At 51.1% G+C, this 16,700-nt stretch overlaps 1 protein-coding gene across 1 annotated transcript in view; it reads left to right on the forward strand.

Annotated features, from left to right (window-relative positions):
- The window catches only part of RIPK2 (receptor interacting serine/threonine kinase 2), a 35,616-nt gene extending 25,442 nt beyond the window's left edge, over positions 1-10,174 (forward strand). The window contains 6 exon segments of the mRNA XM_080647111.1: positions 1,583-1,668; positions 4,865-4,951; positions 5,879-5,972; positions 7,335-7,484; positions 8,036-8,346; positions 8,348-10,174. Of these exon segments, the coding sequence (XP_080503237.1) occupies positions 1,583-1,668; positions 4,865-4,951; positions 5,879-5,972; positions 7,335-7,484; positions 8,036-8,346; positions 8,348-8,374 (755 nt within the window). The 3' untranslated portion in view covers positions 8,375-10,174.
- The last annotated feature ends 6,526 nt before the right edge of the window (positions 10,175-16,700 follow it).

Raw genomic sequence — 16,700 nt, forward strand, 5'->3', positions numbered from 1 at the left:
TGGAGTGCTATCTCATTGTCGTTTTAATTTGCATTTCCTAATGACTGATGTTAAACCTATTTCCATGCGCTTTTACTCATTTGTATCTCCCCTTTGGTGAAATTTAACTTTTTGCCCATTTTAAATTGGGTCATTTGTCTGATTAAGTCGCCCAGCGTTCTTTGTATATTCTAGACGCAAGTCCTTCAGCAGACACGGGACATGCAGAAGTGGTCTATCAGTCTGTGGCTAGTATTTCACTTTTCTTAATAGTGTCTCTTGAAGTATAAAAGTTTTCAATATTTTGAAGTTCAGTTGTCGATTTTGCATGGACCCTGTTTTTTTATGTCATGTCTAAGAATTCTTTGCCTAACCCAGGGCATGAAGACTCTCTCCTCTGTTTCTACTTCAGTGCTTGTTCCGTTTCAGGGTAAGTCCACATCTGGTGTGAGGGGAAGAGCAAGTTTATGTGTGTCCATGTGGCTCTCCGACTGTCCCAGCACCATTGGTGGGAATGACTATCCCGTCCCCGTTAAATGTCCTTTTCAATTTTGTCAAAAAACAGTTGACCATAATTGGAAGGATTTAACTTTAGACTCTCAGTTCTGTTTCTGTTCCATTGATCTAGATGTCTATCTTATTTTTTCCATCTCTCTACTCCCCTCCCCTTTCGCAACCATCCGTTAGTTCTCTGTATCTATGAGTCTGTTTTGTTTCTAGAGTCCCCATATAAATGAAATCATATGGCATCTGTCTTTCTCTGTCTTACCTGTTTCACTTAGCATAACACCCCCTAGGTCCATCCATGTTGCCTCAGATGGCACGATTTCCTTGCTTTGTATGGCCGGTCTGTGCATTCCATTGGGAAGTGTGCCGCAGCCTGATCCCCGGTCAGCTCCCATGTCAGGGCTGTTGTAAACAATGTTGCAGTGAACACAGGAGTGCACATATCTTTTCAGGTTTGTGTTCTTGTTTTCTTTGGATAAATGTTAGAAGTGGGATTGCTGAGTCATATGGAAGTTCTATTTTTAATTATTTGAGGAACCTCCATATTGCTTTCCACAGGGCTGCACCAATTTCCAGTCCCACCAACGGTGCACAAGGGTTCCCTTTTCTCCACATCCTCACCAGCACTTCCTATATGTTGATTTTTTTCTTTTTCTTTTTTGCTATTTGTTGATTATTGATGATCAACATTGACAGGTGTGAGGTGATGCCTCATTGTGGTTTTAATTTGCATTTCCATGGTGATTAGTGATGCTACGGATCTTTCATGTTTCTATTAGTCATCTGTATGTCCTCTTTGGAGAAATGTCTGTGCAGGGTCTCTGCCCATTTTTCAGATGGATCGTGTTAAGTTGTATGTGTTCCTTATACTGTATATTTTGGATATTAACCCCTTACTAAGTTTAATCCATTTTAAGTTTACTTTTGTTTATGGTGTATATATGATATCTTTATGCCTGTAATAAAGGCTGTTAAGACAGTTAATTGTCATTAGTGGGGGAAATTGACTTAGGACCTTATCAGTTAAATATTAGCATTTATATTATTCAATTTAATGACTAGATGCAATCTGAACTCTAATTTTTTTCTTATTTAGAATGTTTAATAGAACTTGAGCCAGTCCTGAGAACATATGAAGAGATAACTTTTCTTGAAGCTGTTTTGCAACTAAAGAAAACCAAGGTAAATAATTGCTAAATGAAATGCTGGAAATCAGACTTTAAACAACTATGACTTTCAGTTTAGTTTGTAATTCTTACCTGTGTACTTTTCACAAGTATAGGGCTACAGTATTGGGGCGGAGTTTATCAGAGATTATAAATGCTGTCCTTCTGTCACTGAAGGGCTTTTCCATGCCATTCAGATGGCCACCTCCAGATTCCAGGCATTTCCAGAACTCCTGTATATTACATTTTAATATAAAATGTATCATGACACTTCTCCAAAGTGGACATACAGATGGCTGAGAGACATACGAAAAAATGCTCAAAGTCACTAATTATCAGAGAGATGACAATGAGGTACCACCTCACACCTGTCAGATTAGCTAACATCAACAGATGACAAAGTGCTGGCAAGGATATAGAGAAAAGGAAACCCTCTTACACTGCTGGTGGGAATGCAGACTGGTGCAGCCACTGTGGAAAACACTATAGAGTCTCCTCAAAAAATTAAAAATGGAACTGCCATTTGACCCAGTGATCTATATCCCAAGAAAACAGAAACATCAATCAGAAAGGATATATGCACCCCTATGTTCATAGCAGCACAATTCACCATAGCTAAGATTTGGAAACAGCCCAAGTGCCCATCAGCAGATGAGTGGATAAAAGAACTGTGGTAATTTACACCATGGAATACTATGCAGCTAGTAACAAAGAAAGAACTCTTATCTTTTAAGGATGGGCCTGGAGAGCATCATGCTAAGTGAAATGAGCCAGTCAGAGAAAGACAAGTACCACATGATCTCACTCAGATGTGGAATCTTATGAACAAAATAAACTGATGAACAAAATAGATCCAGAGACCTGGAAGCATGAAACAGGCTGACGTGTTTCAGAGGGAAGGCGGGCTGGGTGCGTGGGTGGGGTGTGATCAACCAGAGAACTTACATGCACTGTGGACACAGACAGTAGAGTGGTGAAGGCCTGGGAGGGGCGGGTGCGGGGCGGAGGAGTTCAGTGGAAAAACCAAACACACATGCCCAGCCGGGTGACTCGGGTTCAGCATCGACCTATGAACCAGGAGGTCATGGTTCAATTCCTGGTCAGGGCTCAATCCCCAGTGTGAGACATGCAAAAGGCAGCTGATCAATGATTCCCTCTCATCATTGGTGTTTCTATCTCTCTCTCCCTCTCCCTTCCTTTCTGAAATCAATAAAGATATATTTTTTTAAAAACAAAGTGGGCATCTGTAATACTTTCAACAATAAAGGAAAAAAAGAGAGGAAAGAAAAGAAATAAGACAGAAAGGAAAAAAAAAAAAACACATGTCATGAATGCCAGTGTGTACAATGACTTCCCTAAATCAGCTTTTTAATCCACACGTGTTTCCCTAAAGCCTTCAGAGTGATCGATGTCTGGGTCCTTACACTCCTCTTGTCCAGTGTCCTGGGGCTTCTCTGTGACTTATAGTAAGTTAAGCTGTAGGATTTTTATTAAGTGCATTTTGTTTTGTGTATTATTTGAGGATTAATACACAAGATGTTTATTTTTTAAATTGCTTTTTGGTTTTGTCATCCTATCACTTGATGTTGCGTAGACCCATCTCTGTTGATGTGGATCCAGGGCAGTTGTCTTCCTGGCTCTGGCAGATGAGAAGAACTGAAGGGACCCAACACTGCAGGGTTTTCTCAACATTAAAGTTGTGTAAAAAGCCACTGTAGTCCCTCGGGGGCAGAGAAGCACAGTTCAGCACTTGTCGGGTTCCTTATGTTGCCTTTGAAATGCGATATGATCCCGTTTGCAGGATTGATTGACACAGCCTGTGATGTAGAAGGGACACGCATAAAGGAAACGGTTTCCCTTAACCAAGCTAAGAATTGATGGGACAATGCTAGTTAGTGCCTGAGTGTTCTAAGGAACTAAAGAGAAACTGTGTTAATTCTTCTGATAACTTTTTACTGACTTATCCACTTCTAAGTAGGGACAGTGTTTTCCAGAACATTCCATTTTCTCCACTTCTTAGTAGATACAAACTCAATAACATTTCTTTTGCTTTATCTTTTCAGTTCTCTTTTCTTTCCTCATAACTTTCTCTTTTTCTAAGCAAGGTGGACAGAAGGATCTGCTTTCTTGGTTTTAAAATAGAAAAGAACCATTCCAGTTCCTTTGTCCCCAAACAACTCATATTAGGATCTATATTTAAAACTGTTAATTTTTAGAAGTTTTGGCTTTTTAAATAAAGTACTTTAAGTTATATAATTTTAAGTACTTGAATATCCTATATAATAAAAGGCTAATATGCAAATCGATCGAATGGCGGAATGACCGGTCACTATGACGCACACTGACCACCAGGGGGCAGACGCTCAATGCAGGAGCTGCCCCCTGGTGGTCAGTGCGCTCTGACAGGGGGAGCACTGCTCAACCAGAAGCCAGGCTCATGGCTGGCAAGCGCAGCAGTGGTGGCAGGAGCTTGTCACACCTCCGCGGCAGCGCTAAGGATGTCTGACTGAGCGGGCCTAAGCCGTCAGTCAGACATCCCCCGAGGGCTCCCGGACTGTGAGAGGGCACAGTCTGGGCTGAGGGGAACGCCACCCCCCCCATGCACAAATTTCATGCACCGGGCCTCTAGTCATTTAATAATAGAATCACTTTCATCATTGTTCTTAACTTACTGTATTGTTTTCACTTAGAGTTGTCATAGTTATTCTTTCATTTTTTAAAAAAATTTTATATTGCGTGGCCGGTGTGCCTCAGTGGTTGAGCGTCAACCTATGAACCAGGAGATCATGGTTCAGTTCCTGGTCATGGCACCTGCCCTGGTTCCAGGCTCAATCCCCAGTAGGGGATGTGTAGGAAGCAGCCAATCAGTGATTCTCTTCCATCATTGATGTTTCTCTCTCTCCCTCTCCCTTCCTCTCTGAAATCAATAAAAAAGATATATATTTTAAATCCTTATATCAGTACTGTGAAACTCGTAGGACAGGAATCTCGTTGCCATCGCACTGGTAAGATCACAGAGGTGCGTGAATGTCAGTGACACAGCACCCACACAGCCAGCCCACGCAGGGCCAGGAACAGAATATAAATTTAAGGATTTTCATAAAGAAATTGTTGAAAACAAAGATCACCATTTAGGATAAGCTGATTTGTTTGAGAATTTTACTCATGTGAATTGTTACTCCAGTTGAAGCACATGTATGTGTCCGCTCCAGGTGCAGAGCGCCCTGAGTGCTGTCCGCTTAGGTGACAAGAAATCGGAGGCGTCTCTGAACCTCTCTCTAAGTCACGGTCCACAAGAGGTAAACACAGCTTAGGCTGATAAACTCAAAATGCAAGAAGAATAGGGAAGGTCATCCCATCTGCGTCCTGGGGAGGTCCTGGGATCTGCCCATGGCGCAGGGCCGCGCCCGGCTGGAAATCCCTCATCCAGTCCCTGTCCTCGCCCAGCCAGCCCTCGGCCTGTGTGGCGCGCTGTGTCCACCGCGGGTCGGCGTGGGGGCCGTTGCTCCGGTGGTGCTGGGCCCGTCCTGACCGAGCTCTGCACTGTCCGTCTGTCTGTCCTTCCTTCTCCCGGGAGGAGCGGAAGGAGGGCGCCATGGTGATGCTGTGCGCGAGGAAGGTCTGAGAGGCACTCACCCGGCTTACTGCATCGGTCACTTAAGAACACACATGTTCACTTTACAGAGTCAGAAAAGACCAAAATGAGCGCTGCCGCACAGCACATGGGCTTTAGATCTGCTTCCCAAACCAGCTCCTGCTCTCAGAGCCCCACAGGCACACTGTAGACAGAGAGGACAGATAGCACCGGGAAAGCCCGGCGCCCGAGGGTGGAAGCCTGGTCGAGGCGCATCCGTAACTCTGCCACTTCTGTGGGCCCCGTGGGGGTGGGGCTGTGGGCAGAGAGGAGGCACCTGCTTAGGTAACCAGAGGTACAGATTTCAGATTTCTCATCGACTGTACAGAGTCTCTAAAATCATATAGCAAATACTGGGGAAGTTATGATTTCTAATATATTTAATTATTGTACACCCCCTAATTTAAGTTGATTTTAAAAATCAGGTTTTTTTATTTATTTGATATATGTGGCTTTTTACTTTGTAAGGTATAACCGTCGTTTTGATTCTTTGTTTATAATAAGCCACAAGCAAGAACTGTTTAGAAATTAAAGCTGTGTAACTTTTAAATGATTTTCTTTAACCTAAACCGTGCGTCCCTCTTTACCCCAGGAATCGTGTGGGTCTTTTCAGCATCATGAATGCAGCAGTTCTCCTGGAGCCGCCGGGTTCCTGTCCGCGACTCAGCACAGTGGCTTTGCATCTAGTACGTACGGTTTGTAGTCGGTACAGCTTACAGTTTTCCATTTTCTTTCAAGCTGATGTTCTTGGCAAACAATCCTGGTTTGTATGGCACGCATCTCCCATTTGCATCCATGGCGCATGTTCAAAAGGGACAGACAGTCCAGTCCTGGGATGTTCAAGAGACCCCTTCACGTGTGAAAGGCATGCTGCTGGGCAGTACAGGGAAATACGGAACAGTCTCTGTGAGAAAGAGGAGCAGTGTGTCTGCGTGCGCACAGTGTGGCCGCAGGGGGTGCAGGGGAGGTGACGGAGCTGTGGATGGGGGAGCGCGTCTTCCCAGCAGCTTAAGGGACTCTGGGTCCCATGGTCAGGAGCTGCACGTCCGCGCTGGGAGCAGGTGTTTTGATCCGTGTTTTCATGTCGCTCTGCTCGGCTCTGCCATCACCAAGAACTTGCTGGCGGAGGCTGGACCCGTTGTTACGCAGGGTGGGCATTCCAGGCCGAGCGACAGCATCAGGGCGCATCAGGGCTCGGGTTTGCCGGGCGCACGGACAGGGAGGCCAGGTGTGGTGAGGCTGACCAGGCTGCGCTATCTGGCTTTCCCTTGGGTGGGGAGCCAGCAAGGGAGTGACAGGGTGAAGTCCTTTGCTGTAGGAAGAGTCGTCCTGGCCAGACTCTAGTCTATTTGGGGAGAGCAAGGAGACGAGGTGGGGGACAGCTGGGAGACTTGATCTGTTGCTGTGGCACAGCCACAGCACGGGTGCTAGGAGGCCTGATCAGAGCACAGGAGGGGGCGGGTGTGGTCCCCAATAGGGTGAGGCCCCTCCTCTGGCAGGAGGGACAGAGAAGCCGGGACTGGGAGAGCGTTGGTGCTAATGACTAAGACAGGTTTAAAGTTAAGATGAGTATTAAGTTTTAATGTTTTTAATGAGGCGTTCAGCAATGTGCATGAGGGTGATGTCCAGTTGGCTGCTTAAAATGGGAGACCAAGGTTCCATGAAGTCAGAAAAGGTAATTACGCGGACTTGGGAAGAGAGGTGACCGCTGAGACCCTGCGGTGACTGGGTAACGAGAGCATAGGAAACACGTCACACACCGAGTTAGAGGACAGTTCAAACTGCGGAGATGCAGAGGAGGGAGGGGGCGACGAGAGAAGTAAGATCCCATGATGTATCACTTACATGGGACAGACAGACAGGGAGAGTCTGGTAAAGCATTCGGTGTAAGCCCTCCTGATCTCAAGAGCGTTTACTTCCAAGCCAGGTGTGCACGCAGCGCGAGCAGCAGCACAGTGGACACTGCTGCCCCCCCCCCATGTGACCCATGCTGACAGCGCTGCAGGAGGAGCTGGGACACCCTCCCCAGCGGCAATGTTGTCTTTCAGGAAAAACTCAGGAGGGCCCCACCCTGCTTCCCCGCCCGGCCAGCCACAGCTGGGATGGTGTGTCCGCGGCTCCCACTGCCCTGTTCTGTGACCAGGAGACTGCCCCGTGCTCCTTGGCAGTACACCCCCTCTCAGCCGAAGGAAACTCAGGTAAATTTTGGCTGCGAGACACGCATCAGTGATGCCGCTCAGCTCTGCACTCTGCCCAGTAGGTCTGCCAGGACAGTGGTACTGTCTTCACTCCCCAAGATGGCAAACACGTGCACTCTGCACTCGGGAAGCACTTCCAGCCCTAGCATCAGGGGCCGCGTGGTCACAGCTCAGTGGCGATCCCTCAAGGTCTGGGGAGGGAAGGCGGCTGGGCGCAGGGTTGACCATATACGTTACTAAAGGCAAAGTTGCTTTTGTTTATCTAACAAATATGCAGGTATCTTTTACACATTTTTTTTAAACCTGGAAAATGGTTTTGTCCCACGATTTATAGCAGATAAAAAGGCATTGCTTTTCCAGGAGGGATGAGAAGAGATAACTCAAATATCTGAATGTTTCCTGAAAATTAACAGCATCCCCCAAAACATTGGTTTTCCATATTAGCACAGTCACAGTAAACATAGGTCTGTGCCTCCTCGTTTATTTTTCATCTTGTTTTCTTCCTTGCACGTGTCTGTCCTCACCTTTCCCTGTCCCCCGGCTCCGTGCAGAGCGATTGCAGCCCGGGGTGGCCCAGCAGTGGATCCAGAGCAAAAGGGAAGATGTCGTGAGCCAGATGACCGAGGCCTGCCTCAACCAGGCGCTGGACGCCCTGCTGTCCCGGGACCTGATCATGAAGGAGGACTATGAACTCATCAGCACCAAACCCACGAGGACCGCCAAAGTCAGGCAGTTACTGGACACCACTGACATCCAGGGAGAGGAATTTGCCAGAGTCATAGTGCAGAAGCTGAAGGACAACAAGCAGATGGGCCTCCAGCCCTACCCGGAAATACTGCCAGCTTCTCGGTCGCCATCCTTACTCTTTAATTCAAAATAAAAGCTTATAGGGGACTCTTTTTCAAGAAGAAAAGTCAGCTTATTAAAAGGTATTTTATATTTCTCTTGCCCTGATCAGATGGTTTTTATGAAATCCATGTGAGTCTTAGTAGGTTAATGAAGTTTCTCCTTCAGGTAAATATTAGTCTCCTCCATGACATTACAGTCTTTTTAAAATTAAAATAGTAGAAGGTATGCATTTTGCTACATAGTTCAATTTTTGTCTCTTTGGTTAATTGAAGCTATTTTTTTTGTCTTATTTATTTTTATTGATTTTAGAGAGAGGGGAGAGGAGAGCGAGAGGGAGGAAGAAACATCGATTGGTTGCCTCCCATTCACACCCTGACTGGGGATCGAAGCAGAAACCTAGGTATGTGCCCTGACTGGGAATCAAACCTGCAGCCTGTTTGTGGCGCATGGAACAATGCTCCCACCAGCCGAGCCACCACCCAGCAGTGGCGATTGAAGCTATTTTTCAATGAAATATTGTGCGCTTCCTGTACACAGTGATTGTGTCGGCATCGGCACGTCCATGGAAGCTCTCCTCACATTCACTCTGGGTTCTGCATGGCTTGTGTGAGCTGTCTGGCGTCTGCACTGCGCTCTCTACACTCAGCAGAGCGCACAGCCTTCTGACCGGCCGTCCAGCTCCATCCTCTCCCACAGGGTGTGCATTAGACTGTGGTCCAGAATATGTTTTTGTTTTTAATATATTTTTATTGATGTCAAGAGAAAGGGAGAGGGAGAGAGAGAGAAACATCAATGATGAGAGAGAATCACTGATCAGCTGCTTCCTGGGGACCAAGCCCGCAACCAGGCATGTGCCCTGACCAGGAATCGAACCGCGACCTCCTGGTTCCTAGGTCGACACTCAACCACTGAGCCACGCCGGCGGGGCCAGATTACATTTTTAAATGTTATTTATTGAATTCTTCTTTTAAAACTTGTTTCATGGGTAAAACAATACAAAATATATAAAGAAAAATATTCATCTTTCAACATGTGTTTCTACCTCCATTTCTGACCTCAGCCGACAGCCTGGGTGTGGACAGGTGCTGGTCCTGCCTCCTCCTTCCCTCACCTGGGGAGGCGTTTCTTCGCAGCATTGCAGCAGCAGCCTGCTCTGTGCCCAGAGCAGCCTCGAGTCCGGTCACGCAGTGCCTCGCCCATCCTCTTTAACGGCTGCATAATACCACCAGGGCGACGTTTTTCTTTTCCCTTTTTTTAATATGTTTTATAGATTTTTAGAGAGACCGGAAGGGAGAAGGAGAGAGAAATAGCAACATTGATGAGAGAGAACCATCAATCGGCTGCCTCCTGCATGTCCCCTACTGGGGATTGAGCCTGCAACCCTGGCATGTTCCCTGACCAGGAATCGAACCCTGACCGGGAATTGAACCCTGACCTCTTGGTTCCTGGGTTGACATTCAACCACTGAGCCACACGGGCTGGATGGCTTTTTTTTTTTTTTTTTTTTTTTGGTTAATTGGGTTATGTCACTAAGTAAAAATGTACAAGGAATAATGCACTTTCCTGAAAATGTTTATTAGCAATGTCAGCAAAAAGCGTGATACAGGACAAATGTGAAAGCACAAGCTTTCAGGAGCACCACACCCTCAGTGTGAAAAAATGAGGAAAAGCAGAAATGACTGATGGCGTTGGGACAACTAAATATTTTACTAAAAATGTGTATTTCCATCTCCATGTTGGAGCTTGACATTAACCTGCGGTGCCTCTGAGAATATGGAAACTAACGTGAGAGATGGAAGCAGTGTGTGAGTTGTCTGTTATTACGCCTATCGTTTTTAAAGTGCGAGGATAAAGATTCAATTTGAGAAATAAATTGAGAAAAAGTGTCTTTTCTTTTGAAGGTTTTGCCCCTTTCTGTACACATATTCTAATATTCCAATTATTTTAAATCTTGATGGTTTCCAATTGGCCTTCATATTGGTTTTATGATGTGGTCACCTGATGGGTAAAGTGAACATTGCCCTGCGTCTTCCATTCTGCCTAGATCTAAACACTCGGCCTTGCCGCCAACTGCGTGTGGTCCGTGCACAGCAGCCGCTGTCACCCATGACTTAACATGAGGGAGCACGTAGCCGTGCGCAGATAAGCACGCAGGGTGAGGCAGAAGATGGAGCCGAGGTCCCGGGGGACCTGCAGTCAGCCCCGTAGACCTGCTGCCACCCCTGGGGACAGGTTTCATTGTAGCCCATGTGCACCATGACGTCTAGGGAAAGGTTGGCAGGTGTGCAGTAGGTGTGTCTAGGGAAAGGTTGGCAGGTGTGCAGTAGGTGTGTCTAGGGAAAGGTTGGTGGGTGTGCAGTAGGTGTGTCTAAGGAAAGGGTGGCGGGTGTGCAGTAGGTGTGTCTAGGGAAAGGGTGGCGGGTGTGCAGTAGGTGTGTCTAAGGAAAGGGTGGCGGGTGTGCAGTAGGTGTGTCTAAGGAAAGGGTGGCGGGTGTGCAGTAGGTGTGTCTAGGGAAAGGCGGCCGGGTGTGTAGTAGGTGTGTCTAGGGAATGGTTGGCGGGTGTGCAGTAGGTGTGTCTAGGGAAAGGGCAGGTGTGCAGTAGGTGTGTCTAGGGAATGGTTGGCAGGTGTGCAGTAGGTGTGTCTAGGGAAAGGTTGGCAGGTGTGCAGTAGGTGTGTCTAGGGAAAGGTTGGTGGGTGTGCAGTAGGTGTGTCTAAGGAAAGGGTGGTGGGTGTGCAGTAGGTGTGTCTAGGGAAAGGGTGGCGGGTGTGCAGTAGGTGTGTCTAGGGAAAGGGTGGCGGGTGTGCAGTAGGTGTGTCTAGGGAAAGGCGGCCGGGTGTGTAGTAGGTGTGTCTAGGGAATGGTTGGCGGGTGTGCAGTAGGTGTGTCTAGGGGAAGGGTGCCGGGTGTGCAGTAGGTGTGTCTAGGGGAAGGGTGCCAGGTGTGCAGTAGGTGTGTTTAGGGGAAGGATGCCATGTGTGCAGTAGGTGTGTCTAAGGGAAGGGTGCCAGGTGTGCAGTAGGTGTGTTTAGGGGAAGGATGCCGGGTGTGCAGTAGGTGTGTCTAAGGGAAGGGTGCCATGTGTGCAGTAGGTGTGTCTAAGGGAAGGGTGCCAGGTGTGCAGTAGGTGTGTTTAGGGGAAGGATGCCGGGTGTGCAGTAGGTGTGTCTAAGGGAAGGGTGCCATGTGTGCAGTAGGTGTGTCTAAGGGAAGGGTGCCAGGTGTGCAGTAGGTGTGTTTAGGGGAAGGATGCCGGGTGTGCAGTAGGTGTGTCTAAGGGAAGGGTGCCAGGTGTGCAGTAGGTGTGTTTAGGGGAAGGATGGCGGGTGTGCAGTAGGTGTGTTTAGGGAAAGTGTGCACACCCGCCATCCTTCCCCTAAACACACCTACTGCACACCCGCCATCCTTCCCCTAAACACACCTACTGCACACATGGCACCCTTCCCTTAGACACACCTACTGCACACCCGGCATCCTTCCCCTAAACACACCTACTGCACACCTGGCACCCTTCCCTTAGACACACCTACTGCACACATGGCATCCTTCCCCTAAACACACCTACTGCACACCCGCCATCCTTCCCCTAAACACACCTGCAGCACACCTGGCACACTTTCCGCTAATCACACCTACCGCATACTCGGCACCCTTCTAGTCCTCTTCCTGGAAAATGGTTCTAACGGCCGCATCCTCGTTACCGATTTCCTTCTTCATCCCTTACATCTGATGCTATCAGTACCGAGTCCTGGTGGACGGGGACAAGCATGCCTGGATGTGCCTCAGAGTCCCCCACAGGAGGCTGAGCGGCAGGACATTCCTCTCATAAACTCCCCCTGATGGAGGGAGCTCTCACTCACACAGCCCCTCCACCGCTGTGCCCCTCCACCAATGGCTGTGCCCCCTCCCCCTGATGGCTGTGTCCCCCTTCTCCCCCTGATCGCTGTGTCCCCCTCCCCCCCATGGCTGTGTCCCCCTTCCCCCCCTGATCACTGTGTCCCCCTTCTCCCCCTGATCGCTGTGTCCCCCTCCCCCCCCCATGGCTGTGTCCCCCTTCCCCCCCTGATCACTGTGTCCCCCTTCCCCCCATGATCACTGTGTCCCCCTTCCCCCCCCGCATGGCTGTGTCCCACTTCCCCCCCTGATCACTGTGTCACCCTTCCCCCCCCCATGGCTGTGTCCCCCTTCCCCCCCTGATCACTGTGTCCCCCTTCCCCCCCCATGGCTGTGTCCCCCTTCTCCCCCTGATCGCTGTGTCCCCCTCCCCCCCCATGGCTGTGTCCCCCTTCCCCCCCTGATCACTGTGTCCCCCTTCCCCCCCTGATCACTGTGTCCCCCTTCCCCCCCCATGGCTGTGTCCCCCTTCTCCCCCTGATCGCTGTGTCCCCCTCCCCCCCCATGGCTGTGTCCCCCTTCCCCCCCTGATCACTGTGTCCCCCTTCCCCCCCTGATCACTGTGTCCCCCTTCCCCCCCTGATCACTGTGTCCCCCTTCCCCCCCCATGGCTGTGTCCCCCTTCTCCCCCTGATCACTGTGTCCCCTTCTCCCCCCATGGCTGTGTCCCCCTCCCCCCCCATGGCTGTGTCCCCCTTCCCCCCCTGATCACTGTGTCCCCCTTCCCCCCCCCCCATGGCTGTGTCCCCCTTCCCCCCCTGATCACTGTGTCCCCCTTCCCCCCCCATGGCTGTGTCCCCCTTCTCCCCCTGATCACTGTGTCCCCTTCCCCCCCCATGGCTGTGTCCCCCTTCCCCCCCGATCACTGTGTCCCCCTTTCCCCCCCCATGGCTGTGTCCCCCTTCCCCCCCTGATCACTGTGTCCCCCTTCCCCCCCATGGCTGTGTCCCCCTTCTCCCCCTGATCACTGTGTCCCCCTTCCCCCCCCCATGGCTGTGTCCCCCTTCCCCCCCGGATCACTGTGTCCCCCTTCCCCCCCCATGGCTGTGTCCCCCTTCCCCCCCCGCATGGCTGTGTCCCCCTTCCCCCCCTGATCACTGTGTCCCCCTTCCCCCCCCCCCATGGCTGTGTCCCCCTTCTCCCCCTGATCACTGTGTCCCCCTCCCCCCCCATGGCTATGTCCCCCTTCCCCCCCCATGGCTGTGTCCCCCTTCTCCCCCCATGGCTGTGTCCCCCTCCCCCTGACAGCTATGTCCCCCTTCCCCCCCCCATGGCTATGTCCCCCTTCCCCCCCCCCCATGGCTGGGTCCCCCTTCTCCCCCCATGGCTGTGTCCCCCTCCCCCTGACGGCTATGTCCCCCTTCCCCCCCCATGGCTGTGTCCCCCTTCCCCCCCTGATCACTGTGTCCCCCTTCCCCCCCCATGGCTGTGTCCCCCTTCTCCCCTGATCACTGTGTCCCCCTTCTCCCCCTGATCGCTGTGTCCCCCTTCTCCCCTGATCACTGTGTCCCCCTTCCCCCCCATCGCTGTGTCCCCCTCCCCCTGACGGCTGTGTCCTCCTTCCCCCCCCCATGGCTGTGTCCCCCTTCTCCCCCTGATCACTGTGTCCCCCTTCTCCCCCGATCGCTGTGTCCCCCTTCCCCCCCATCGCTGTGTCCCCCTCCCCCTGACAGCTGTGTCCTCCTTCCCCCCCCCATGGCTGTGTCCCCCTCCCCCTGACGGCTGTGTCCCCCTCCCCGCTCCCTCTGAGGGCTGTGTCCCTCTGAAGATTGGGCCCTTCCCTGGTGACCTCTCGCCAGCACAGGGGTCCGTCCATATCACTAATAAACCAAGAGCCACATGCCAGCAGTCACATGTCACTGTTGAATTGACATTTAACTGTCAGCCAAAAACCTCTTATCATGATGTTTTTGCTTTTCTTCTCCTTTCTTATACTCAGAACTAGAGGCCCAGCGCACTATTAAATCTGTGTGTATAGGGTCCCCCAGGGCCATGTCCGCTGCCCCTCGATGCCTCGTATGCTCCGCGGACGCTGCCGGCGCCCCACGACGCTCCAGAAGTCCCGCCAGCTGCAGCTGCTGCGGGACCCATCAGTGTGCCTCCTGGTGAGTCCGGGAGTTGGTCGTGACGCCGTGTCGCAACCACAGGCCTTTTATGATAGAGATTGAATTGGGTTTTTAGGTCCCACATATAATACTTTGCCTTTATCCCCCTTAAACTAACTTTTCTAACTTTTGATCCCTAGACCCAGTCACTCAATATAGTTTGATTCCTAGATCTGGGATCTCCAGCTGGTCACACACAGCTGACAGAGTTGCCTTTTAAAATTAGGATGTTGGATGGGCCAAGGACAAAGTCTGCAGGTGCCACAGGCTTCCTCCCAACTCAGCAAAGCTCAGCGGTCACCACTGTTTGTTTAAAGTGCGGACATATTATTCATCATTAAAGAAAGTGGAGCTATAAGTGTGACCAAAATTATCTCTCCTCCCAGGTCAGTTTTTAAAGCATTGGCGTGTGTGTGTGTGTGTGTGTGTGTGTGTGTGTGTGTGTGTGGTTTTGTTTTGTTTTCATTTAAAATGTGTGTTTTGATGTAAGCACATTATTTTTGGCAATGAGGGTATTAAGTATTAAAGGGACCTTCTCTTCTTCTCACACAGAAACAGAAGCACTGCTCAAGCTCTCCTGTGACACCCTTGTAGAAAGAACCCCCAAATTCAACATCTGAAAACAAACAAATCTTAGAAAATTAAAGATTAAACAGGAAACAACCCTAAAACCTTAAGTAATATTTTAGAGATTTTGAGTGTGTATATCTTTAAAAGTAGAAGTTACTATGCAATAGACACACCTGTGAATCTGAAAAAGTTCTGAACTATGACCCGCAAGGTAACAACCCCAAAACTTCTTTCTTGACAGCTGTCCCACTTCCTCTTGGTCGCCCGACCCGGTGACCTGGGCAGGTGGCAGCCCAAGCCACCTGCCTCCCCTCGGCTTGATTCCTCCTGGGACGCTCAGAGGCCTGAGGCGGGACCTCCAGGCCGAGGCTGCAGGGGCCTTTCCTCTCAGTCTCAGAGTCCCCGCTAGTGGCAGTGCCCCCCACGCCGCCCTGCCCCACGCCGCCCTGAGCAGTGCCCCCACGCCGCCCTGAGCAGTGCCCCCACGCCGCCCTGAGCAGTGCCCCCACGCCGCCCTGAGCAGTGCCCCCACGCCGCCCTGCCCCACACCGCCCTGAGCAGTGCCGCCCACACCGCCCTGAGCAGTGCCCCCACGCCGCCCTGAGCAGTGCCCCCCACACCGCCCTGCCCCACGCCGCCCTGAGCAGTGCCCCCACGCCGCCCTGAGCAGTGCCCCCACGCCGCCCTGCCCCACACCGCCCTGAGCAGTGCCGCCCACACCGCCCTGAGCAGTGCCCCCACGCCGCCCTGAGCAGTGCCCCCCACACCGCCCTGCCCCACGCCACCCTGAGCAGTGCCCCCACGCCGCCCCGAGGCTGTGCTGTGACTGAGGGCTGAGCTCACTAAGAAAGGCTTGGCTGGCAGGATGGCCACACCCTCTCTTCCACCTCTGCCCTCAGTAGATGGTGCACAGTTTAAAGGGACAAGAAAACAAAGTTGGAAAATGAACTGTCTGTGGTTTGGGGGACAGAACTGTGCAAGCACAAGAGAGGGAGCTCTCTCGGCCTCCAAAGAAGGTTAAAGGAACTCAGGGTTCTCCATTTCTGTCACTCCTGGCAGTGCTAAGAGATTCAGAATTTTGGGCTCCTGTGGGCAAGGAGCTGACCAGCCCTGGGAGGGAGGGGGATGCAGGGGCTGGCCCACTTGTCCAGGCTCCACAGGACAGGGCCAGGCTGGGGAGATGTTTTAATGCTAATTTATTTTACAATCAGAAGGAAAACATGACTGTAACAGCAACAAATGCAGCTAGTACGGAGCTAGTCTTTCTAGGAATGTGGTCGTAGAACATCCTATTTTCTGTTTTGCTTGGAGGGCAGGAGCCTACAAAGTCCCAGCGCATCGGGAAGCTCTCCTGTGTTGTAGGGACTGAGCCAGCAGGTGCGGCCTCCCAGGTGCCGGCGGGCAGGCAGGTGTGGATGGCCTTCGGGAAGGACCAAGCCCACAAGCAGCAGTCAGACGCTGGCCAAAGGGAGGCTGTGGGGCAGAGGAGCGCTCTCCCGCCCACCTGCCAGCGGCACAGCCCTCAGCACTCGGACAAACACTGGTGCAGACTTCCCACCAACCCCTTCAGGCAGACTGGGCCAGATTTAACTAGATGTAGAGATGTGTCTCCTTCCTGAGGCCATAGCAACACTCCTATCATCAGGACCAGAGGGTTCTAGGAGGAAACAGAATTCCTAGGGAGGACACATGCTCTGCTGAAGGCCCTTGGTGACAGCCCTGCCCAGGAGCACCTCCCTCCAGCTCACAGCTCCCCCCGGGAGCACCTCCCTCCAGCTCACAGCCCCTCCCGGGAA

This window comes from Plecotus auritus (assembly GCF_963455305.1).
Source record: "Plecotus auritus genome assembly, chromosome: 11".
NCBI classification, from domain to species: domain Eukaryota; kingdom Metazoa; phylum Chordata; class Mammalia; order Chiroptera; family Vespertilionidae; genus Plecotus; species Plecotus auritus.